Raw genomic sequence first — 25,272 nt, forward strand, 5'->3', positions numbered from 1 at the left:
GGACATCAGTGCTGTTCAGCCCCTGAATTCCTGCACCCAGGTGCTTTGGTTTGGAGAAGGGCTTTGGGGAGTCTAAAGAGCTGAGGATCCCAGGTGGACAGAGGCAGGAACAGATCCCAAACTTTTATGTCTTTGCATGGAGGTGTCATAACCATCATGGGTTTTCCCAGCCCAGGTCTTGCTCGAAGGGCCCTGCCCTGCACCAAAAGAAAACCCCAAAGAGCCTCAAAGTCCTCATGAGTGCTGAGAAGTGTTTGTGCCCATTTCAGGTCTCCTTGCAGAAGCTGCGTTATCATAATTAGCTGAAATGTTTCTCCATTAGCATATTTTTCCTCTTCTGCCACCACATCAGCCTTTGTGAAACAGTCACTTATTCTCTCCTTGCCCTTGTGTCGAGATGTACCAGGCTGCAAGCAGGACCCGCTGCTCTCCCCAGCCTGGCCTCAATAGCACAGCTTGTTCTCTATGCAGGGGGTAACAATCCAGTGGTAGCTGATGTAAATCCCAGGAACACCACTGAGAGCAGCCCCAATGGCCACCTCCTGAGAAGGTCTGGCTGCTGAAATACAATGTTGATGTGCCAAGCCAGGAAGTTGGAAGGTCCCAACAGCCTGTGCTGTGATGGTGAATTACCACTCCCTCACAGACACTTTTTTAATACATTCCTTTCTTACTCCTCAGCCAGTGCAGAAGCTTGGCTGTGCACCAAAATGTGGCCAAGGAGAATGCAGGGTAGGGAAAGAGGTGACCCTGAGCTTGGCTGAAGGTATGGGGGCATGGGAGACATATTTCCACATACAAGACCAGACCTGTTGTCCGTTTTGGGATAAAAAATGTAGCCAATGCCACCTGTGTGTTACAGAGTAGGCAGCAAACCTCTGCTCTGCCAGACCAACCCTTTTTGGCAGCCCTCACTCTCCCACTTGGTTGGGTGTCGGGGTCTTGGTTGGGTTTGGACACAGATTTCTAGGGAGATGGGACTGAGATGGCTCTTACGTTCTTATTACAGACTGGCAGGGTGCAGCATCTCCTGAAGATGCTCTGGCTCTTCCCCAACGGTTCAGGCTAGTGGTTGGTTCTGACATGAAGGGAGTCCCTTCTGACCCACTTCCAGATAGAAAACTCCCTCTGATGTGAACAGGCACTTGATTGATAAATCTTGCCGTGAGAAGTCACAACCAGGCCAGGAGACACACAGAAGGTATGTGCCAAGAGGATAGCCACCATCCTGCGTGGCACTGGCCACTGTGGCCATGGCTTTCTCCCTCTCCTGGGACCTGCAAGCTAGTGGGTGATGGGCCCATCCCAGCACTGTTTAGCCACACAACGTTTGCAAAACCCTGAAAAAAGGCTCCCGCTGGGGCTAGGCATCTTTCGGGTCCAATCTGCTCCCTGGTGCTCACACACAGCCTTTGAGGAGAGTCCCCAGCATGGACCAGCACCCCTACCGCTGGCTGGGAGCACCCCGGCTCCCGCACGCACCCTCTCCCCGCTGTGACCCAGGAATGACGCTGAAACCCCGGGCAATGCCAGCGGGCAGCCACGGCCGGCGCACACCGATCCCCGGCAGCTCAGCCCGGAGGCAAAGCTCCGCGGGCCTCCCCTGGCCCCGGGAGCCGCTGCAGCCCGGGAGGTGCGGCGGGACGGCGGAGGGACAGCACGGTACCCCCCTTTCCCCGCGGGAAGAGCCCGGCCGCCGCCCCGTCCGGCCCGGCCCGGCCTGCCGCGCTGAGTGGGCCCCGCGGCGCGGAGCAGCGGGCGGGACACCACGGGGCGGGGCGGGACGCGACGCGGCGGCTGAGCCTGGCGAGACAGCGGCGGAAAGTGCCACGACTCCACACGGCCGCGGCGGCGAGGAGGGACCGCGACCCGGCACGGGTGGGTAGGGGCGGCGGCAGCCCTTCCTTCCCCCTGCCCCTTCCCCGGCCAGCGCTTCCGCGATCCCCCTGCGCCCGCCCCGCGCTGCGAGCGGGACCCCGCGCCCGGCGCTGCCCCGGCCCCGGCACTCGTCGCGCTCGGAGCGGGCTGGGACCCCCGAGCCGCGGCCCCGGCACGGAGCCGTGTCCCGCGGAGATCGGTGGGGAGCAGGGGGGATCCCGGCCCGGGATCCGGTCCGTGCGGCGGGGCCAAGCGGATGAATGGCCCCGAGTGAGCGCGGAATGGCGGCGTGTGCGGGCAGGGCGAGGTCCGGGCCCCTCGCTGCCCCCCGCCCCGAGCGCCGCCGTCCTGCCCCAGCGCCGGCCGGATGACACTTATTAATCTGATTAACCGCGCTTACAGAAGGTCCCGGCGCTCGGGCCGCTGTCCCTTGTCCGTTCTTTTTCCTTAACTAAGCACCCCCGACAAAACTCTGCTGGCACCCGGAGACCCCCGGCATCGTGCAGCTTTTAGACAGAGGCCTCGACCCCATAAGCGGAGACCCCCGCCCGCCTCTGCAGGGGGGTCCCTGCAGCCGGGTCATGAACAGTCTCCCCATGGGTCTGCCCCGCTCCTCGCCCTGCCGGGGAAGCGGTCCAGCGGAAGAGCGTGTGCTGCACACGTGGCTGAGCGGGATGGAGAAGTGTCCGCGCTGGGAATGCCAGCTCTCACTTTCCTCGAAGCCCCGCATCAGTGGGAAATGGCTGGAAGGAGTTGGGGCTGCCTGGGGTGTGAGCTGGCAGTGAAATGCCTCCTCGGGCCAGAGAGGGGAGAGAAAATTTCTAACAGCAGCTTCAGCTATGTTGTGGTGCTGTTACACTCTTCTCCTATATATACATGTATTTTCTGGCTATTTTCTCACTCCTGAGCTCAAGAAGGGAGCTGGCAGCACTGCTGGCAAGCATAAGCCAGCTGGCTTCTGCTGCCAAAGCTAATGGAGCACTAAGACACATTCAATTAAGTCAAGCTATAACTGTTGACGATGGGCTGATCTGGAGTTGCTGCGTGGAGTAGCACATGCTGCTTGGAGGCTGGAAGTGCACAGTCACACAGAAAATGTATTTAAACAGAGGCTGCTGGTGACGTGGGCAGGATCTGCTCATGGCATGCAGGCTTTTCTCGTTTGTTTTTAATTTTTGTCTCTCTCTATTGCAACAGGGCGGAGAGAAAACTCCAGGAGAAGTATCTGGTGATTGTTTTTTATCTGCTGGCAGTGCTGCTGAGCTGCCCTGCTGTTCACAGGATCAGGCCTCACAGTTCCCTTGTCCTTGCCCTTTCCCTCCTTTTTTTTTTAAGCTGCTGGGATATGTAGAGGAAGGGATGCTGCAGGTGCTTCACAGGCAGGCATTGCTGTGGGTTATGCAGAGCCTGTCTGTGTGAACCCAGTTCTCTCTCTGCCCTCTGACCCCTCATCACCTCTCCTGCATTGCTCTAAACTGAGATGCCACCTTGACACCATGACAAAGTGGAAGCCTTGGCCTGCAGGGGGGACGGTGTCCTGTTTGTAAAGAGCATTTTTCCTATCTGCAGCGCCTGGTGACACCAGGAGGAGATAACATGTATTTTCCTTTGGCTGTGGAAAGAAAGAAGGTTTCTGTAGTTACTGCACAACCTGACTTTTCCATTGCTTCTGCCCATGTGTTCTGTGGCCTGGGTGATTTAAACCAGGGCTGGGTCTTAATGATGCTGAATTCCCATGGATTTCATGTATGGTCACAGAGGGGAGGACAGGCTGAACAGGTGGCTTGGTTCCAGCCTGGGTTTTGACCCAGCTGTCAGTGAGAAATGTGACCACAAGACACTGAGCATGGCCCCTGTGCTGTCATGTCCTATATCTGTGGGTTGGTTCATCCTGGAGATTGTTTAGTGCTGAAAAATCTACAAGACTGAGTGCTTTTCTGGTTCTGCTTCCTTAGGACGAGTTGAACTTTTGCTCAGGTCAAATACAGTTGGCTGCATGTGCAGGGTGGTGGGGGAGGTCAGGTCTCTTGGGCTGTTACGTGGGATTTTGGGAAGCTTGATGGGTAACAAGAAAAAGCCACAGGAGTGGAAGAGTCAGAGCATAGCATTTCAGCCAGCTCCTTTATGTGAGAAGGCCAAGTGAAACACCAGTTGTCCATCTTATTGCTGTTGTGAAGGTGGGGAAAAGCTTTACCTGGACAAGCTGGTTTGGGGAAGGAGTTTGTGTATGGAGATATTACATGATTTCTGCTGTTTTGGCTGGGAGAGGAGTGGAGGATGCTCCAGAAACTTCATGGAAGTAAATGTGCTCAGTGTTGGATGTGAACTTGATTTTTTGAGCATGGACTCTGATAACTGCTGGTGTCCTTGGCACAAAACCTTCATCCAAGCAGATGGAAAAATGCTGTCGTAGGAGGAGCATGATGTCCCATGGAGGAGCAGAAGCTACAGAAGGGTCCTGAAGTTTTTGAGCCTCTTCAATGCATAGCTGTCAAGCTGAACATGTGAGACTACCTTTGGTGCCTTATTTTGTCATGTCCTGGCTAAGACTGTCCAGGTGGGAAGCATGGAGGGCTTTCCTGCCAAAGGGCACATGTGCTTGCGAGGGTGATGGTGTCTTGCTGTGCAAATCCAGGAGCAAACTTCCAGCCCTTGCAAGGGCAAAGGTGGCACGGTCAGGAAATGTCAAAGCAGAGCTCCTCTCGTGAGTGCTAACACCATGGCATAAATGCTTCTGGCATCTCTGCACCAGGAAGTTCCCATAGGAAGACTTTTTCTTATCCTGCAAATGCAAAGGCCAGCCTGTCTTGATTTAAGCACATGTGGCTGTCTCTGCTCTGTTGGAGAGATGGGCTTTTCCCTGAACAAGTTGGGGTGGTCGTGCCAAGTCCTGACCACAGGAGGAACCCTACAGGTAGAACTCGCTCCTTGGAGTCAGCACTGGGGCTGTGGGACACGAGCATTGGGACAGGACCAAGGTTTGCCATAAGAGTGCTGCTGGCAGTGATTGCTTTCTGGCTGGCATCTGTCACTCCTTCCTGTGGATTTTCTGCCGGCACATCTGCCCTTGGGAACAGCATGGGGTTCCCCTGGTCAAGCAGGTGGAGCTTGGATGGCCTCTCTGAGAATCTCGGCTGCTTTCAGGAGTTCTGGCAGCTGCCATGGCTCTTCTGCAGGTGCACAGCTCTTCAATGCTCCCAGCTGCTTTGTTCCTGTATTGCTTTTGGTCTGGAGGTAGTTGTTGGGGTGCTTTTGTTTTGCTAGGAAGGACTTCAGGTGCTCCTTTACATCCTTATCTCACCCTGGCTTTAAAGCAGAAGGCAAGGTGCAGGCAGCTTTTACTGCAGCCTGTGGGGCTGGGTGAGGCTGTCTGCAAGGGAAAGAGGGTATGGGGCTCTGGAAGCCATGGGGTGAGGTGTGGGGCAGGCACACAGCTCTGGTGCCATGATGCCACATGCAGCACTTCCATCTCACCCACCTCACCATCCCTGTCTCTGTCCTCTCATCCGTCCTCTGTAGAGGAGATTTGGATTTCTTCCCCCATTCCCATCCCCTGTGGGCTCCATCAAGCTACTTTTGAAGGTGGCAATACCAGCAGGTGGAGTTGAAGTACATTTGTCAGCACTTGGGAATGCCCTTTCCCCAAGCTGGAGCAATGGATTTTTATCTAGATTTGAAACTGTGGTGCTGTGAGGTCAAGAAGGGCTTATTTTTACAAATATATTGGTGTTGCTGAGTGACAAACGTAGGTCACCTTGTTCTGCCCCTAAAACAGCTCCTGGGTGCTTTGGTGTAGCCCTAAACCCAGCACAAGGTTGTGAGTTTGTGTTCTCCAGCCCTGCTTTTTATTTACTGCCAGGGAGAGAAATTCCAGTCCTTTTTACCCTGTGGGATAGGAATTATCAGTCTGTCCTGGCTGGGACCATCCCAAAGCAATGCTCCCTAGTCAGGAAGCAATGACTTGGCACCAGATGTGCTGGGACAGAGTGGGCTGAGGCCATTTAAGTGCAAAATGGCCAGAGTAGACGTGAAATAGTAATAAGTGATTCCTGTAATATCAGCTGGGATCTCCAGTGGTGCCCTGGGGTAGAAAATTGGCTGTGACAGGGTTGGCTGATTCCAGCTGGCATGGTGAGCCCTCCTGCCTGCCAGCATCTCTCTGTATGCTGCTTTACCTGGGATGCTTGGAGAGGCTGGCAGGGAGAGCTGGGCTGATGGTTAGAACATCCTTTCCCAGGCAGATTGGGTATCTCCAATGGGAGATTTGCAGCTTCTTCCAGCTCTGCACTCCCTGCTTAGGTGCTGGAGATGAGTTTTCACTGCGCTGTCTCCACCTCAAGCAGCTTTGATATGCAGATTCAAGTTTGCTGCTCCAGCTCTTAGAGAGGAAGGGCCTCCGAGGCCTCTCCTTGCAAGCACTGAGATTTGAAAAGATGCTGATTTTCTTAGTTTTATTCTTATTTTTGCCTCTTCCCCTTCCAGCCCCTCCCTCCCTCCCTCCCTCCCTCCCTCCCTTCCTCTTCAACCTGCAACCTCTTAAAGAGGAAATTCAATAATGTCAACAGTTAAGCATGGGCATGAGAACTCCTGGTAGCTGAGGACTTTCTGCATTTTGCTTGTTCTGTTTTGATTAACAGTGATAAGGAACCACAGCCATAGCAACTCCTGGAAAGTGTCCCTTCCCAGATTCTAGGGGATTCTGTCCCCCAACAACTGGGGGATTGCAAGCCACCTCAGAGCCATGTCAAAGTGAATCCCTGGTGGATGAAATGTGGATGGGCCAGCAAAAATTGGCTTTGAAACCAATGTAGGTTCAAATAGCCATGAAGAGAAGTGGAGATAGCAGCATCTTTCCCCAGGTGTGGCCTGAACCCTTCTTGCCAGACCTCAGAGCAGGCAGTGTGGTCTCTGCTGCTGCTCAGCAGCAGTGTACAGCTGGCAAAGGGAAGAGGGAAGGGCTGCTGCAAAGCTTTCTTCTCCCAGGGCGATGTTTTATTTCAAAGATGACACTTGGATATGCATCTGGGTGCAGTGAAAAAGCTAGGTACTCCAGAGAAAGCCCAGATTTTGGCCAACCTGCTTCCAGCAGTCTGAAAGTGGGCTCTCTTACTGCTGCAGGTATGGCTTAGGGTCATACAAAACCATCCCACTGGACACAGAATGAGGCTTGTGACTGTCTCTGATTGCATCCCTGTTTTTTAATTCCTTCTCTTCAGTTCTTCTGGAGATGAAATTTAGTCACTGAGGTACAGTTGGACCCCTGTGCATGGGCAGTGTAGCAGAAGAGCACAAACTTGGAAGTGTGCAGGCGGATCAACCTGAGCTGTGTGAGTCTGTAGTGTTCCTCTTCCCAGTGCAAGGTGCTATTGGAAGGCACAGATGCCCATGTGAAGATACTGCCCAGAAAAGCCATTGCATTTCTTTCCTCCCCTCCTGCCCCTAATTGTTGTCCTGGTGTCTTGCAGGCACAGAAGAGTGAGGCAGAATGGATATGTATGACCCTCAGACGCTGGGTGTTATGGTCTTCGGAGGCTTCATGGTGATCTCAGCCATTGGGATCTTCCTGGTGTCCACCTTTTCCATGAAGGAGACATCTTACGAGGAAGCCTTGGCGAAGCAACGCAAGGAGCTTGAGAAAACCCAGCAGCAGAAATTAGAGAAAAAGAAGAAAGAGAAACCAGTTGAGAAAAAAGGAAAAGCAAAGAAAAAGGAAGAGAAACTGAATGGAAAGATCCCAGAGCAGCAGCTTACTCAGGAAGTGACGGACCCTCCCAAGGAGGTGGTTCCTGAGCCTGCTATGGTGGCTGAACCTGTAACAGTTGAGACTCCAATTGCAGCGGTGACAGTTGTCCCCCAGGAAAAGGAGAAACCTGCTCCATCACCTAAGGAGAAGAGGAAGAAGGAGAAGAAGGTGGCAAAGGTAGAGCCTGCTCCTAGCCCAGTGTTGGCTCCACTCCCTCTCAGTGTCCCCAGAAGTTCTCCTGTCCGGGAGGTGGCCCCTAAGGAGGTGCCTGTTGTTGCAGTGCCCCCAGTTGGCACTCAGCAAAGTGCTCCAGTCATCAGCTCTGTCCCCGTCAAGAAAACTGAGGCTCTTCCAGCCCAGGAGAATCAGAAGCATGATGGACCTGCCAAGAAAAAGGCTGCATCCAAGAAGAAGAGTGAGCCAGGTAAGACCAAATTCCTTTGCCTATATCCCTTTGGTCCAGCACATGGGTGGAGAGTTACAGGTTCCTCTGGTATTTGCTGTTGTGGGATCTGCACATGGGAATGAATGAGAGGTGCATGTCCCTGTCCTGGGAGAGGGACAGCTGCCAAGGTGCTGCACATCTGGGTGGAAAGCCAGGATGAGGTGTTTTCCCCGTAGAACCCTGACTGTTGAAAGTACAGAGGAGCTCTCCCACACTTCTACATGGAGCTGGGTCACTGCTGGTGTTTCCTCCTCCTTTGGTGGAGGTGAAGAAGGATTTTTCAAGCAGAGAGGATTGATGGAGTTTTGTACTGCAGGGGATTGATCGGAGAGTAATTGGAGCAAAGTGACTTTGAGTCTCTCACAGTGAAGGGAAAACCTGCCCATCATTAGTCGTGCCTTACTTGATTTATTCAGAGACAGAAGAGGTCAGGTGGTCCTGAACTCTGCAGAGTATAAAAGCGTGTAGGGAAGGGAAAGTCAGCTCTCTAGCTGGATTCTTGCCTCTCATTGTACCACTGGGAACAGTTTGGGATTTATTTTTGGTTAAGTGATAATTACAGGTGCTAAAAATGTGAGTGCTTTCAGACCTGTGGAAGTGTTCCCATGTGGGCACATGGGAGAAATCTCTCAGGTATTCTCAAAGATGTCATGTTTTGTGCATAGGTTTCATTTCTTTCTTTCTTTACCAAAAAAATCCCCAACCCACCAAACTAAAAGACATCCCTTCTTGCTACCCTTCTGTAGCACATCCAAACTTGCTATGCAGCCTGGCAGTTTCCACACACACATTTTGGAAGAGGCCCTGCTACACAACAGGACATTTGCAGCTGCTGTGTTTCAGAGATGGGTTAAACCCATTGAATCTGCTCTTCTGAGAGAAGGGTTTTACTAAAGGCTATCTCCACATGGTGATGGGGTTTGGAACGACTGGAGAAGCTGCTTCTGGATGGTATTGAGGGGTGGTGTTGGGGAAACTGGGGGTGACTGGTTTGTTGTGTGCACCCATGTGAAAAACACAGCCATAAATCTGAGCTGTAACAGCTGAGGGAATGTGTCTGGGAGATGACCTTCCACCATTTGTTAAGTTGGAAGATTTTTGGGTGCTCCTAACTTAGATTCCCTTGGGTATGAAGTGTCAATCCTGCATGTCCTGAAAATGAAGAATGATGTCTTAGGTGCTCCTGTGCGATTTTGCAAAGGAGAGCTCTTGACAGGATTTGTGCCATGAAGCCAACTGCAGTTTGACCAACGTGTTTTGAGCAGCTGTGTTCTCTCCTCCTCAAATGCAAAGGAACAAATTCTCCTGTGGCAGATAAAAATGGGTGTTCAAAGTGTTCAAGGACATGTCCTCAGCACTGAAACAGATGGCAAAACTGACAGGAGTGGCTTGGGGTATTTTTCTCTCGTGACTCCACCTGGAGAGGGGTGGAATTCCTCTTGATGAGTCCCTGCACGCAGCAGGACTGAGTTGGGGGATGCCATGTTGGGCATCCTGCAGCCCTGCAGTTGCCAGCATGAGTAAAGTGTGAGCCAGGCCTCAGGCCCTGGTTGCACAAGGGGGTGAAGCTGCCCCATCTGCGCTGCTGGGAAGTGGCTGTGGCTGAGGACAGACTTAGCTGCTGCCAGGGCTTGGCGCTGCCATCCCAAATGGATCTGGCAGAAATCACTTAACAGTTACTGACACTGACCAAACATACTCAACTTAGGGAAAACTAACTTATTCCCCTTTAAAATAGATGAGAAACAGATTTTTCTAGAAATTAAAACAATGCCTTTCCCCCCGCCTTTATTCCCAGGCTCAACTTCACTCCTTCTCTTGTGACTCCTCTACCTCCCATCCCTGAGTGGTGCAGGAGGATGGGGACTGTGGTCAGTTTGTTACAACTCCTCTCTGCAGCTCCTTCCTCCTCACAGCTTTCCTCTGCTCCAGTGTGGGGCCTTCCATGGGCTGCAGTCCTTCAGGAGGAACTTGTTCCAGCATGGGGTCCATTCTCGAGAGGAGAATCTCTGCTGCAGCACCTCCTCCTCCTTCTTCTTTGAACCTTGCTGCTTGGGGCATCCAAAGCTTTGTATTTGTGAGACTCTGGTGTTAATGACGTCAGGGGATCTGAAACTACTGGACTCCAGACTGGTTTTCCTTCTGTGGTTTTCTAGGAAAATGAGCTCACTGGGCCATAGATACATGCAGGAACCCCTAAACCACTGCCTGCCACCCTCAGTGTATTGTGACCACGTGTGCAGAGGGCCTATAACAGCATCATGGTCCCTGATGCTCCCTGGCTTTCCCAGGTTAGCAGGGGAAGGGTTGGAGACATGTTGCTCCCTTAGCAAAGAGCTGGAACAAACTTGGCTGGTGAAAGGTGGGAGATGACATTGCTGTCACCAGTACCACTGCGTGGAGTGATGTCCTCCAGCAAGGTTGGATTTAGGTGTGGTCCAGCTTCTCATGCCTGTCATGTCTGAGCCCCCTGGCACTGGCAAAGCACTTCCAGCTCCTGCTGAGTGTCTCAGTTTGGTAGAGGGTGATGGCTAGAGGTGCTGGGACCGGTTGTTGAGGCAGGCAGAGGCAACAGCTGACTCAAGGAGCATGTGTGTGGTGTCATCTCCAACACTTTTCCTGCTGTTCTACTCAGAGAGGTACCAAATGTTACTGTGGAAATATGGGCGGATGATGGTTTGAGATAGTAGCTATGGGGTTGAAACCAGCTGAGATGATACAATAGTTCTGCTGTTGTCCCCAGAAGTCCCAATCCCTCCTCTCTCTTCCCTAGCACCTACGGATTCAGATGGGGCCCTGTACCTGCCCTACAAGACACTTGTGTCCACAGTCAGCAGCATGGTGTTCAGTGAGGGGGAGGCCCAGCAGCTCATCGAGATCCTGACAGAGAAAGCAGGAATCATCCAGGACACCTGGCACATGGTAGGGCTCTGCTACAGCTCTGCTGAGTCTCAGGAAGTGCAGGGGGAGGGAAGGCGCCCCATTTTCAGGCAGGCTGGCCCTTAGGGTGTCTTGGAGAATGGAGCTGAATTTTCCCCTGTAGCAGAGGGCAGGATGTTTTACGTGTGGGGAGAAGGGGATGGGTCTGAAGGTGATGTGCCACTGATGTGCCACCCCCCATGCTGGCAGGCCACGCAGAAGGGTGACCCGGTTGCTGTACTGAAACGGCAGCTGGAGGAGAAGGAGAAGCAGCTCTATGCCGAGCAGGAGGATGCAGCTGCTGCCAGGAACAAACTGCGGGAGCTGAGCAAGGTAAGCCCTGTGTGGCTCTCCTGGCATCTCCGGTGTGGCCTCTGCTCATGGTGGCTCTCCATGACCCTCCGTCAGCCCCTTAATGGGCCTCTTTGGACCCTTCACCTGTTGCCTGTTTTCCTCCCAAAAAGGGGAGGAGATCCTCCCCTGCCCGCCTCTTTTGGGCCTGCTTGGGTTTGAGGAGGTGCCAGCCCAAAGAACTGCAGGGTAGTGCCCCTTGGCAGCCATGGGAAAAGCAGGGGAAGACCCTTCCAGTAGGAGATTGCAGCTTTCTTCTCGTTCAGGGGGAAAAGCAAATCCTTCTTCATTTCAGCTTCCCTGAGTCGAGATGGTGCCTTTGTAAGGAACCTGATCCTATTTACAGTGCCCTTCCCTGACTCAGCCCCCTGCCTCCACCTTTTTTTGGGTGTTAAAGGCAGAACAGATCCCTGCTATTCTGAACTTGCAGCTGTCAAGTCCATCTCCTTAATTTTTCTGCTTTGCCCCAAACGTTGTGTGATGTTATTTATCCTGGGGGAGGGAAATAAAATTCCAGGCTGTCTTCCTCCTTTCTCTTAGCTGGCCCAACATGGAACAACAGTGGCATCCAGTGGCCACAGAGCCCAAAACAAAATGTAAGTGCTGAATGTACCTGGGTGTGGGGGCAGCAATGAAAGGGCTAAACTTTGTAGTCTGCTGAGCGAGGAGGCCACATCCTCTTAAAATGGGAAAGCCTGTGCTCTGAGGACTAACTGAGGACCTCCTTTCCCGGAAGGAGCTGGCAGCTGAGCGGGCCAAGGCAGTGGCCGTGGAGGGCAAGCTGAAGGAGCAGCTGCTGGCCCGCGAGCGGGATATCGTGGCGTTACAAGCACGGATGCAGGCCAGCTACCAGGACCACGTCAGTGAGACCCAGCAGCTCCAGAGCAAGGTGAGCCCCAGGCTGCACTCTGCACCTGCCTCACTCCTCTGCCAGGTGGCTGCTGGTGGCAGATGTGTGACCTTCTGGGGAAGGTTGAGCTGTGGAGGGGACGAGAGCCTTGGGGAGGGGCAATACCCTGCAGTGCTCCTGGGCCGTGGTGGCCAAGTTCCCCCCAAACCCCTTTACAGCCCCCCTAAACACCCTTCAATTCCTTCCTGAACCCCTTCAGGTCCCTCCACAACCCTCTAAGACCCACTGAATACCCCCCAAATGCCCCAAATACTCCTCTCCCAACTCCTTTAGGCCCCCTCCAAACCTCTTTGGAGAAGAGGCATGTTGGAGCATCTTCATGGAATCTCACACCCCTGAAGGCTGTCAGCATCAGCAGGCACTCCCCTGCATTGCAAGTCCCTCCTGCTCATCTCACGGGCTTCAACGGGGCAGCAAAAGGGCTGGTGGTGGCATTAACCCCTGTTGGGCTCCTCTAGATCCGGACCCTACAGGAACAGCTGGAGAACGGTCCCAACACACAGCTGGCTCGCCTGCAGCAGGAGAACTCCATCCTGAGGGATGCCCTCAACCAGGCTACCAGCCAGATGGAAAGCAAGTAAGAGTGGGGGGGAGGGGCAGAGCCTGGGGCTGCCTTCTGGCAGACCTTGGCTTGGCCACTCCCTTTCCCAAAGGTGCTTCTACAGACACCCCCACTAGCTGGAGGCAGAGGAGGAAATGAGGGAGGAAGAGCTTGGCTAATGGCTTTTGGGGTGCACCAGGAGAAACAAGGATATTCTTCCCAAGGGCAGGGAATCCCTCTCTCCTTTGGGGTCACCTATGCTGATGCCAGAACCAACAGGTAATGGAGGGGAGAGAGGGGATCAGAAGGCACTGTGGTGTTTTTCCCTGATAGGGGAGCTTATACTCTCAAATTTGAGAAGAAATGCAGCTGGCTCTTTCACGGGAGTGATGCTGCAGAGAACAGAGCCCAGCCCAGTGTGTGCAGAACAAATAGAAGCTAGGTAGAAGAGTTTCACACTCCTTTTTATAGACAGTCTGAAATGACTGGTGATTAACAGCAGGCAAATAATTAACAGAGTGGACTCCAGCTGGAGTGCTTCCTCTTGTGTCTGGGAACATAGATCCATGTGTCCTCTACTTCATAAGAAAGGAATGTCTCCTGTGACTGAAACAGGACTTTTAAAAAGTGAATTGTTGGCTCTTTCTAATCCTTCCCTGAAGGACCAGGAGTGTCCTAGAAACAGGCAAACAAAGTTCACCATTTCAAGTCCTGTATCAGGCCTACAGGAGGATGTGTTTTCCCCAGCCAACACCAGAGAGTTGGCTGGCCTGCGGGCTGAAGTAACCCTGCTGCTGTTGCTGCAGGCAAAATGCTGAGCTGGCCAAGTTGAGGCAGGAGTGCAGCAAGCTGGTGAAAGAGCTGTCTGAGAAGTCGGAGGTGCTGCAGCAAGAGGAGCAGCAGAGGAAGAACTGGGAGATGAAAGTAGCAGCCTCGGAGAAGCGAATTGAGCAGCTGCAGGTCAGGTGCTGGGAAACCCTCTCTCCTTACAGAGATGGGTGGCTAAATGGCAGGGGATCCATGCACGTGGCCGTGGGAAGGGCTAGGAGGGATGTGGATGTCCATGGTTGGGAAGGAAGCTGCCTGGCAGGCTTCCTAATTACTCTCTCCCCCACTAGCTAGTCACATTCCATGTGCCCCTTGTGTAGCATCACCATCAGAGCACAGTGAGCAGGATGCCCTGGTTGAAGCCATTCTTCTGCAGGTGCTCTCTCTCTCAAACTCAGGTGGTTTGAAGCTTGTTGCTCTCACTCCCTGGTGTAGGAGATGGAGCTTCTGGTTTTGGTTTCCAGCAGGGAGTGGCTGGGTTTGGGGTTTTTAGGGTTGTTGAAAGGACACTTCCCAAGCAGAGCCTCTGAGCACACAGAGGTATGTTGCTGGCAGGCAGGCTGTACTTACACAGGGAAGAGCGTCTTCTTGGGATGTTCACAGTGCTCCTGCTGGGATCCTGCTGAGATGTTGCTAAGCTGTGTGCTGGGAGCATTGATTCTGGTGTAGCTGACAGAGTGAGGGATGTCCCTCAGGAATGTACTGTGGTCTCTGAATTGCTCTGGCCTCTTCAAGAAAGGGCTGTGGTGGAGGAGACCTTTATCTGCACATGCCAAAATAGTTTTGTAGAGGAGTTACTGGAGCAAGGGGCCTTCCATATGCTTGCTCTTAATTTTTTGTGTGCCTGAGGATGTGTGTCTCCTTTTGGTGGGCTGTATTAGGCTCCTTACTGCTTTTGCAGGTGACGAACAAGGAGGGTGATGTGAGCACACAGCTGGTGTGAAGGCAGAAACTGCCTGCCTGGCTCAGAGCAGGAGCTCCTAGACATAATTCTGGGAGAACTCCAGGGCTGTCAGCTCGCTGCACACCGTAATGCTAATCAAATAAATCACACTAGCTGAAAGACTCTAAAGTCAGGGGTGTCCTTAAGGTGCTAGAGAGAATGTGTTCCACAGCAACACCTGGAGCTCTGAGCTGAGGATATTGAATCAAATCCTCAAAAACCAGAGCAGCCCTGCTTTTCTGGTGTTGCTGAAAGCATCCCTTGGGCAGAGACAGGCCTGCTGGTTTACCTTTTCCTGTTCTCACCATGCAAAGCAATTTTTCTCCGTCTGCAAGGGTGCCACTTTTACCTGTAAAGTTGCAACTCATCCTCCTCCTCCTTTGCGTCCCTCCTCAAAATGCCTGCCCTGGCCAGGCCTCTTCCTACCTGCTTTCTGTGATGGAAAATAAAAAGTATTCCCTGGCCCAAACTGCACAGAAAATTCCTCCATGTGTGGAAACGTGGTTGGATGTCTCTGTTCTGCAAAGCTCCATGCCAACACCTCTCCCTGCTGGGCTGAGTTGATTTGAACCAGGGCTCTAAGAGGTTTTTCAGAGCTCTACAGAGGGGAGGTTGGCCATGGAATTGGCCCAGGACTGAGACATTTGGGTATTGTCTGCTTCTCAGTGTGAGAGCTCGCACAGGTTAAAATGTGAGCACAACACAGGGTGCTTCATGCTCAGGGGGAGCTTGGCAGGAGGATGACTTTAATCCCCAAAAACACAGCTTAAAAATAAGATTTTGTGACACATGAAGCTTTCCTTCAAACTGGCTGGGGTGTCTGTCATCCTCCAGGAAACCTTCTCTTCCTGCTGTGCAGGCTTACCAACAGGAGGCAGAGGTGATGCTGCAGAAGAGGCTGGATGAGGTCAGCGACGAGCTCCGCAAAACCCAGAGCAGCTACAAGAGCCTGTTGGCAGATGCAGAAAAGACCAAAGGGCAGCAGCAGAGCATTGCTGGTGAGGAACTGGGATCAGCATGGAGAGGGCTGTAGAGCAGACTTTGGAACATGGAAGAGCCAGCTGGGACAGGACAAGTTGATTCAGGGATGAGTTAGGCTGCCTGGTGTAGGTGTGAGCAAGACATAGGCTGGTCCGTGGTTCTATGCCATGATGTTATTCCAGCGCCTCTCTCCTGTGCTGTCCTGCATCCCTGCCTGCCCTTTCTGTGCCTCCTCAAAGCATCCATGGCCAAGGCTTTTTTGGCTTAGATCCTGCGTGGATAGAGCAGGGTGGGGAGTCCCCAGGTTTGTTTGCACCTGCCCTACAGTGTTTGTCACCCTTCCCTCCAACAGAACTGCAGGCCAAGCTGCTGAGCTCTGAAGCAGAGGTTAAAAGTAAGCTGCTGGAGTTGGACAATGTGAAAGGGAAACTGCAGGATGCTAGCTCGGAGAATACAAAGCTTCTGGAGAGGATCAAGTCCATCGAAGCTCTGCTGGAGACAGGGCAGATGCGGGAGGCAGAAAAAACCAGAGACCTGCAGGTTGTGTGCTCGTTTAATTGGGGTGGGAGGAGGGGAGTAGGTGACACCGCTTACACAATCCCTGAGTTATCTTTGCTCTAGAATCCTCTCTGGGATGCTACAGAAAGGGCTGACCTGTATCACATGCCTGGGGCAGGTAATCAAAGTGCTTTCTCTCTTCCAGGCAGCCAATGAACTAGAAATGAAGCAGCTGCAGTCAAGGTGGGTCCAGGCGCACATCTTGCAGTGGCACCTCCAGCTTGCTGTCCCATATGTCCCAGGCTTCCTTGGTCACTGAGCCTGTGGCTGAGGGCTTCCTGCCTTCCAGGCAGGCTTGGGGTTGCCCAGCTGGGAAGTCAAGGTCAATCCTGGGCAACAGTGCTATTTAAAATATTAATTGGCTCTGGTGCTGGCCCCGTATAACAGCCAGTCCATCCTGAAGTGGGACTGAGTTGCTGGCAGGCAACTGATATAGAGTCTGACCATTCCTACAGAGCAGGAGGTTGTGCTGGGTGTGGGATGTCTCTAGTCCAAGTCCCTGCTTGAGGCTGGGCCAACCAGAAGAAGTTTTTTTTTAATATATTTCCAGGTATTTCCAGGGATGGAGATTCACCACCACTCTGGGTCTCAATTCCAGTGTTTGATAACCTCTTCCCCCACCTCCCAGCACAGAAAGGTTTCCTGGCACTTAACTGGAGCTTCCAATGTCATGAGTCCTGCCTGTTGTTCCTTGTTCAAATGCTGGGCACCCCCAAAAAGGCCCAGGCTCGGCATGGGGGGAAGATTTCTCAGATACCCCCATTGCCAGCAAGCATCCAGCATGCCTCTAAAGAAAGGCAGCTGTTGAGTTGTCCTGAGACCCCAAGATTGTGTAGTTCCTCTCAAGGACCTGAACCTTGGTTTGCTCAAACTGAGGGTCCTTTCAGGGCAGATGGGGGATCTGAGGATGTGGAGGGAACTTGTAGCTTTCTGCTGTCTAGTTGGCAGCCCTGATTTAGGATTATTCAAGATAGTGGGATGATACTTTCAAAATGCAAAAAGCTGTGCGTTCTCTTAGCCTAATGAGCCATGGATAGGAGCAGTCCCAGTTGTGCAAGCTGGAATTCCTGGCCTTTGCATCAGGTTGTTTCTTCCCCTTTTTGTGTGTGTACAGCCAGCTAGTTACTTGATTGCTCTTTATTGCTGGTAAGGGGGTAGAAAACTACATCCCACTCCAGTATTCTCATGGCTGTGGTTTTTAGTCCTGCTCCCTCTTCCTCCTGCTGTGTGTAGATCCCAGAGCAGAACAGGATAGGAAGGGCTGTGGTCTCCATCTCGGGAGCTTGCTGCCCTGAGGGAGGTGACTGCTCAGGCTCACGCCTGCATCCTGCCCTTCCAGACTCCAGGAGAAGATAAACCAACTGTCAGCCTTGGAAAGGGAAGCCACACAGCTGCGGGAGGCAGTGGAACAACAGAAGGTGAAAAACAATGTAAGTGACAGACAACCCATCCTGGTCAGCTAGTGATGGCACCAGGGTATGGCCAGAGGCTCTTCCACCCCCACAGAGCCCTGGAGGCATTGTGTCATCTGCCAAAGAGCAGGAACACCCCTGGCAGGCTCTGCAGCTTGAGCTGGTGGGCTGCCTGAGGTGACATGTGTGTCCCTTGTTCTCTTGGAAGGTTTAGGACCTGGTGAGACAGAGAGATCTTACCCTTGTAGGGCCAAGGCAATCTCTTGAGAAGGCTCCTTCACACCTTTCTGCTCCTCTGCTCCTTATACTTCTACTGCAAGGTGGTGTCACTTGTGTGGAGGCCACATTGCATCCCTGCACTTGGCCTGTGTCCCCTGCAGGCATCCTGAGTGTGCTTCTGGAGATCCTGCCCCATCCAGGACACTGCCAGAGCAATGGGGTGTGTGGAGCTACTGGAAAGACTGGGGAGAAAGGAATGCTTGTGGGGATACGATGGAAGACTCCTGACCAAACCAAATTCCCTAAGCAGAGGCTTTGAAATCCCCTGCAGTGCCAGCAAGCAGCTTTGTCGCCCTTGGCATGGCATGTGGCTTATTGCCCTCTCTGTGTGGTCTCCATAGGACCTTCGGGAAAAGAACTGGAAGGCAATGGAAGCATTGACCACGGTGGAGAAGGCATGTGAGGAGAAACTGCTTGCTGCTACAAAAGCTAAGGTGAGCCTGGCATTTCCCTGGTGTTGGAAAGGAAACATTCAGCTTCCCCAGGCCACCAGGGAGGCCTGCCCTGGGTTGCCTGCCTGCTTAGGAACAGTGCTGGCCCGACTCTTCTGCAGGCTTCTCCAAAATTTTTCTTGAGGGCAGTGCATCTCTGGTACTGGTCATGGTTGGGGAACCTAGGGAGATGTTTAACCAGAAGTGGTGTTTTTGTGGTCCCCAGCATCAGCAGTTTTCTGTGTTGGCTGCTTTCCGCAGCCCTGTAGGCACAGAAAAGCAGGACCAGTGTTGTCAGCCTGGCCAGCAGGTGCCCAAGACCTCCATCCATTGCAGTTTGTCCCTCTTTCAGGAAGAGCTGGCCCAACAGCTGGACATGCTCCAGACGCGAACCAAGCAGACACTGCTCTCCGCCCTCCCGGGAGTCACTGTGTCCTCACAGCAGGTGGGACAGGCTTCCTCAGACCCCCCCAGAGCCTCCTCCATATGGGAAGGAGAGATGTCTAAGCATCCTCTTTCTTTCTTGTTCTCTTTTTTCCAAACTCAGGATTATGACACATGGCTACAGGAGTTTAAGGAGAAGACCATGGGTGTGCTAAAGCAGCAGATGATCACAACAGAGCCACCAGTAAGTGAAGGCTGGAAAGTTGGAGGGGCGAGGGTGTGCTGGAGGCTCACATGTTTCTTCTTCTCATCTCTCTCTCCTTCCTTTCCCTCTCATTTTAGGATTCAGCTCTTAAATTAAAAGAGGCAGAGGAAGTGCAAAGTACTTTACAAGCAGAATGTGAGCAGTACAGAACGATCCTTGCAGAGACAGTAAGTTCCTGCCCTTTGCACTGTGTTGGCTTCCCACTGGAAATCCCTCTGGAGAGGTCTCCTGTCAGCCTAGGCTGCCCATGAGCTCCGGGTGGGTATCCCTTGGTGTGCTGGGAGGAGCTGTCCTGTGGTAGAGTATTTGTCAGTGACACAGAGGGACAGGATAAAACTGAGTTTCTAGGGCTCTTCTTCAGCCTGAGTGTGTTGGAAACCTTGCTGGTTGTGATGGGATGAGACACAGCAAGAGCTGTGATGACCAGGGTGTTTGAGACAATAGGGATTAGAAGCCCCCAGCCCTACCTGATTCTAATTCTGTCACCTGTTGTTTGGCCCAAATCCTTGGAGAGGCTTTGAGTATGCCAAGGCTTCCAGCCCTTACACTACACTTACACTACTCACCCTGGTGGGGGCTGGAGGAGGTTTGGCCTCAGCTGAGGCTTTGCCCACAGGAAGGGATGCTGCGAAACCTGCAGAAGAGCGTGGAGGAGGAAGAGCAGGTGTGGAAGGCAAAGCTCACAGCCTCTGAACAGGAGCTCCAAAAGGTACGTGTTGGTGACACACCTGGGTGCTCCTGGAGCTGGACTTCAGGAGAAGGAGATCTGTTTGCTATAAACTGGTTGGTGGCCCTCAATGTTCCTGCCAGCTGTGAACACCAAGACACAGGAACTTCCTTTTCTCCCCAAACAGGAAAACTTTCTTTTCTACCCTTCCTGTCACCAAACCAGCTGACAAAAAGCCCACCTCATGTAGAATCTTCAGTCTTGAATGCAGAACTGAGACTGAGCTATTTTCCATGGTCTGGCTGCTCCCCATCCATCACATGGTGTTTTGGAGTTAACTGGGACTGCAGAGAGGTGGGGGAAGCTGTTGTACAAGAGATGTCTGATATCTCAGCCCACTGCTGGCTCCTACAGTGCCAGCACTGCGGAGGGCTGGTGTAGGATTGCACAGGGTGACGTGACCACTGATGGTGTTCATGATGGGAAGAACATCTGGTGCCAAGGGCAGCTCCCAGTACAATCCTGTCACTCAGTGGAGAGGACGTCAATTCCTCCTTTCCAAAAACTTTGGCATCTGTAGAGGCCTCTTCAAAAACCAGCCTGAGTTGAAGTGCTTTTTTCTGGCAGCTTGGCCTCTCTTAATAATGAAGTCCATGCCACCTCATTGGAAAATTGCTGCTTCCAAACCAAAAAGTGCTTTCAGCAGGAAGCTTGTGCTGAGTCTGGTGCTAGTTTCTCAGGTGTGTTGAAACATGACTGCAGCCACCTGAAATGCAGTGGGTGCCTGCATTTGCTGCAATGCTCCTGCAGGCAAGAGCTGTTGCCTTGCTCCATGATTTATGGCCTCTGTGTGTTAGACTTGTCCTCCCTGGGAAGGAGAGCTCCTCTATGGAGCTCCCCTTGGATGTCAGACCTCTACCTGATGGGTACAGGATGAAGTGGGAAAGATGGGAGTCAAACAACAGCCAGTTTTTGATTGAGCCAAAGGTGCTCAGTGTCCTTCTCTAATCCTTTATGCTTCAGTCTCACCTGCAGCTGAAATCCCTAGAAGGCGTGGTGGAGAAGTTGAAAGCAGATCTACAGAGCACAGATCAGGTGAGGTTTTTTGGGGAGGGGAGGTCTCTGCATGGGTGCCAGGGAAGCACATGCTGTGCTTGAGTTGAGTCAGGCCCCATCTCCTGACTTGCCTTGGGGAGGGCAGGCTTTAACCACAGGATGTTTGGAATGTGTTGGACCTCAAACAGTCAACTGTCCCCTGCTTTCCTGTCTTTTAATGCAGCTAAAGGAATACACCTCTCTTCTGGAAACACAACTGGAAAATCACTTGGAGACAGCCAGCTCTGAGCGCCAGAACTACACAAAAGAAGTTGGAGCTGTAAGTGCGGAGCCTGCTGCCTTCTTCACCTTCTTCTAACCCTGACTCCCCACCCATGCACATTTTGAGGATTTGAGGAGTGCCCTGGGCATCTGGGAGGTGCCCCAGGGATCTGCAGCTTTGCAAAGAAGGAGAAAACAGATGGAGATGGTTGCTCCAGTCTGGGTTGTAGACTCCTAAAGCCAAGAGTCATGGGTAAGGTGATAAGTTGAGGAGATCTTAATGGAAGTGCTGTATGCTGCTCTTGGGTGGCCGTGTGGTTTCTGTGACTCAGGTGAGACACACCTGTCCCATGGCTGTTTTTGCTTGAGCAAGCAGGTCAGCATCTGATGATACCATGACCTCTTTGGGAAGATGTTGCATTATAAAAAAGCTTCCTTGGGCCAAAGAGTTCCAAAACCAAGTGCGTAAAAGGAATTGTTTTTTTTTTCCTTTCTTTTCCTCTTTGACAGTTGAGGCAGCTCTTGTCAGAGTCCCAGGAGCAGCTGGAGGCAGCAAAGACTGAAACGCAGAAGCAGAGCAAGGAGCTTGCCCTGGTAAGGAGGGGCTCTGGGACTTGCCCTGCTGGGTCCTTGGGGCTGGTTTGCAAAGCAGCTGTGGGGCCAGCCCCCTTCCTGTGGGCTGAGGGGGGCAGGAAGGCACAGCCATTGCATGGGCAAACCTGCTGCTGCTGACGAGCACACGTTCAGAGGTGACTGCTGGGACCTAGGAGGAGATTTTTATTTGCCTGTCTTTCCTCCTGTGATGGGGGTGGGAAAGGAGAGCAGCAAGGCTTGGTCAAGCTGGCGTGTAGCACAAAAACCCAGCTGCCTCACCACTGGACACTTGTCACCACAACACCACCCTGGGGCAAGGATCTGCATGTCCCTCCATCCGTTTCTGAGCAGATGAGGTAGAAGCATTTGCTCTGCACCCCTGAGAGCTGTTGAGCTTCCAGCTGCCCAGGTTAGATACCACTCTCTCGCTCTGGCAGAAACTCAGCTGGTTTTCCAAGCATTCCAGCTTGTGCGCAAGCCAAAAAGCTGGCAGGCTTTATCTGTAGGCCCCTGTGGGTTGTGTGAAGGCTGTGGCATAGGGATGTGTCACTGAACCAGGCTTGCTGCTCATGCCTCAGGTCAGGCAACAGCTGAGTGGGGCAAAGAGCCACATACAGGAGGGAGAAGTGGTGGGGTTACCAGCTGAGCCAAGTGAGCTTGCACCTCTCAGGGTGAGGGTGGTGAGACCATTCCTGGGGAGGCTCTGATCCGTAACCATGTCCCATGTCCTGCGTCACCATCTCTCACTGCATGAACTGCACACGACCCTGCTCAGGGCTGTCACAGCTGTGTTGTGTCCCATCCTGTGTTGGGGAGGGCGCCAGCCCAGCATCCCCCCATTAATCATGTATCCTGTTCCCACAGGGAACAGCAGTCAGCTTTCACCAGGCTGCTCCCCTTGAGAGCCCTCTGTCCTGGTACCAGGCTGGCAAGCTTTGGGGGATGCAGGCAGGACATGCTGCAAGCCCTTGGGCCAGCACTGCCATGTTGACAGTGTCCTGTTAGGTTCAGTCTCCTCAGAGGAAGGGGCCAACACCCTGACAGAACTGTGCTGGGATCCCTTCCCAGCCAGGGAGGATTAAGATTACAGAGGCTCCATAAATCTTGCTGGAGCTAGACTGAGGGCTGAGGGCATTAGCAGCACCTGTTCCCTTCCAGGCTAACACCTCTCACCTGTGGTAGTGCTCTGTTTCTCCTTTAATCCTGTTAACTGTGGAGCCTTCTCCCAGTTACGGGGGTCTGCCAGGCACATCTTTATGGAATGCTTCTCATCCCACATTGCAGCTGGTGCTGCCTGAGGAGCAAGCAAAATTTGGCAGTGCTAAGCCAGGCCCCAGGCTTGCTATCAGCAATCTCACAGCAGAGGGGGGATGCTGGTACCTATCACCCTTTGGTGCCATGGGGAAAGCTTTTGTTTTTATTTCTTCTGTCCAGCCCAGCTCTCTTGGTGATGTCCCTGCTAGCTCATTCTTGAGTCTTTTTAAAATTTTGTTTCTGGGTGTTTTCCCCCTTTTCTCAACACAGTTGAAAACCCAGCTGGAGCAGAATGAAACGCTGGCGGAGAAGGAGCAAATGCTGCGGCAAAAGCTGGCACGGGAGCTGGAGGAGGTGGGTGTGGGCGAGGAGGATACCATTTTTTGCAAAGCCTTCCTGCATTCTTGGCTGCTATTGAAGCCCAAGAATTAATTTAAACAATTAATCTGATGGCTTTTTCCCATCACTGTCCACACCTCAGACATCACTGTGAGACATTCCCTCCCACATCTGAAGGACTTCTTACAGGACCTGTGCTAAAGCCATGTGGCATCACTGGCCCCTCAAATTCAGTTCTCCCAGTCCCCCCATGTCTTGTGCCAGCTTTTTCCTTTGAGGGTTACAGGCTTTAGCTGGGTGTCCTGCTGCTCCGAGCAAGAAATGCCATCTCCCTGGTGGAAGCTGGATCAGCACATGCAATGCCTTGTATCTGGACCACCCAACTCTTCAGCAGGACACACCCAGTGGGCACTGAGGGATGGCTGGAGCGGGATGTGTGGGAGATGCTGGCACTGTTGGCATCTGTGCTAATTGAGTGTGTCCCTTTCCAGGCCCAGAGCTTAGCACGCAGCTTGCAAGCAGAGCTGGAAAAGCTGAGACTGGCTGAACATGCAGCAGGTTCAGATGAGGAGGCCCACTATCTCAAGGTGAGTTGGCTGTGCCATGACAGCAGAAGTCACATCTGAGCAGGACTATGGGCATGATTGATCATTTCTGAGGACTGGGGAGCAAGGCCTATGTTTACCCTGCAGGAGAGGGATGAGAGCTCCACTGTGGCTAAAGGACAGCAGGGCCACAGCCACTCCATCCCTGCAGGCTGAGATGAGTGTGATGCCATGAGCAAACACAGGCTGGGCTTTTCACCCACTGGGAAACCATCCAGTCCTAGCCCATGGCATCTCCAGGGAGCCAGAGTGAGCTTTGCAGGGTGCCTGTTCTCTCTGTTGAGGCAGGAACTGGGTGTTCCCCTGGCCTGTGGTCACTGAGACAGCTTGATGCAGACCCGAGGTGGCCTGAGGCGTTTTGAAGGGGGAAAGTCACCAGGCGGCAAAGTGAGGCTCAGGCAGATGCCTTCTTTTGACTGCCATGTAGGAAAGACTTGAAAAAGAAAAGAAATTAACAAAGGACCTGGGCCAGGCAGCAACCAAACTACAGGAGTTACTGAAGGTTACCCAGGACCAACTGGCCGAAGAGAGAGAAACGGTGAAGAAGTTGAAAGAACAGCTTCAGGAAACGGTACTGATGGTGGCCATGTCCCTCCCCTTGATGGCTGGGGCAGTCTGCAGCAGGCAGAAGTTTAATAGTGGAGGGAAGGTGGTCCTTGCTGCCAGAAACCATTTGGGTGGTTTTTGGGAAACCCTGAGGCCACATGAGATGGTGGTCAAGGTCCTCCCTGCCCCACAGGCAGGACCTGGCCTATCTGTGAAATGCTTTGGGCCTTGAGTTGCCATGAGAATAAGGGTGATGCCCAGCTGAGTAACCCACTTCTCTTTTTCATTCTCCAGGAGAAAGAGGACAGTTCAAAGGAAGGGACTTCAGTTTGACAAGTCTTCACCCTGGACCTTACAGTTAACTTACCAAAATGCCTTACACATTCCTAAAAATAAAAATTTATGCTAAATTTACTGTAGATAAAAGATACAAGCCATTAGAGACCCAAAACCTTGTTTTGAAATTTATAAGAAAACACACAAAAAAAAACCCCAAACCAAAAAACCAATCAGTAAACAGTGCAGTCTGTAAAAAAGTCTTCATACTGTTTTGTACAACTCTTCATTTCCTGGGGAACTGCTGTGGCTGCACCAGGCATGTGCTGGGGCTTCACCCTCTGTTCAGCAGAATCCACCAGTGTGTGAAACGGGAAGACTGTGTTTGTACATCAACCAGTGCAATTATAATTATATATTTTTTCCTTTTTTTCTTCTATTTTTTTCTTTGAGTGAAAGGAGCGTGAAAGACCTACCATGGAAGGATGCTCTCTTGGATGGGTGGCTCTTGGCATGTGTATTTCTGGCTATTGATGCAATTAAAGTGATGTAGTGAAAAAGAGCTTGTCCGTGCTTTATTTTTCTTCATGGTTTGTTTATGTTGGGTTTTTTAAGTTTGCAAGCCAGGTAGAGCTTTGGGGTCAGTAAAGATGGACTCTGCTTTGGCCAGGAGATTATTCCCCCCATGCTGGTTGTGTCACAGAAGCCATCCCCTGGTTTTGATTCACTACAAGCAAATGAGAGAAACTAGTCCTTCCCACTCTGTTTTCCCACTGAAACAGAGGGCTGAGTTCCCTGTGTGGGGT

General features: G+C 52.4%; 1 protein-coding gene across 4 annotated transcripts; it reads left to right on the forward strand.

Annotated features, from left to right (window-relative positions):
* Positions 1-1,595: 1,595 nt before the first annotated feature.
* On the forward strand, positions 1,596-25,026 carry RRBP1 (ribosome binding protein 1). 4 transcript variants are annotated; one of them, XM_063391248.1, is made up of 24 exons: positions 1,596-1,878; positions 7,344-8,045; positions 10,840-10,988; positions 11,196-11,318; positions 12,073-12,225; positions 12,705-12,823; positions 13,594-13,747; positions 15,418-15,556; positions 15,892-16,079; positions 16,243-16,280; positions 17,437-17,527; positions 18,130-18,222; positions 18,572-18,664; positions 18,767-18,847; positions 18,946-19,035; positions 19,485-19,577; positions 20,559-20,630; positions 20,815-20,910; positions 21,363-21,446; positions 22,025-22,126; positions 22,971-23,054; positions 23,531-23,626; positions 24,072-24,215; positions 24,485-25,026. In XM_063391248.1, the coding sequence occupies exons 2-24, from the start codon at positions 7,364-7,366 to the stop codon at positions 24,521-24,523; spliced, it is 3,003 nt and encodes a 1,000-aa protein (XP_063247318.1). In that variant the 5' UTR covers positions 1,596-1,878; positions 7,344-7,363; the 3' UTR covers positions 24,524-25,026. The 4 variants fall into 4 exon arrangements, with proteins under 4 accessions (XP_063247318.1, XP_063247316.1, XP_063247317.1 ...); XM_063391246.1 differs by lacking the exon at positions 22,025-22,126 and adding an exon at positions 7,095-7,205 and having other exon boundaries at positions 1,597-1,878; XM_063391245.1 differs by lacking the exon at positions 22,025-22,126 and having other exon boundaries at positions 1,599-1,878.
* The last annotated feature ends 246 nt before the right edge of the window (positions 25,027-25,272 follow it).

This window comes from Prinia subflava, chromosome 2 (genome assembly GCF_021018805.1).
Source record: "Prinia subflava isolate CZ2003 ecotype Zambia chromosome 2, Cam_Psub_1.2, whole genome shotgun sequence".
NCBI classification, from domain to species: Eukaryota; Metazoa; Chordata; class Aves; order Passeriformes; family Cisticolidae; genus Prinia; species Prinia subflava.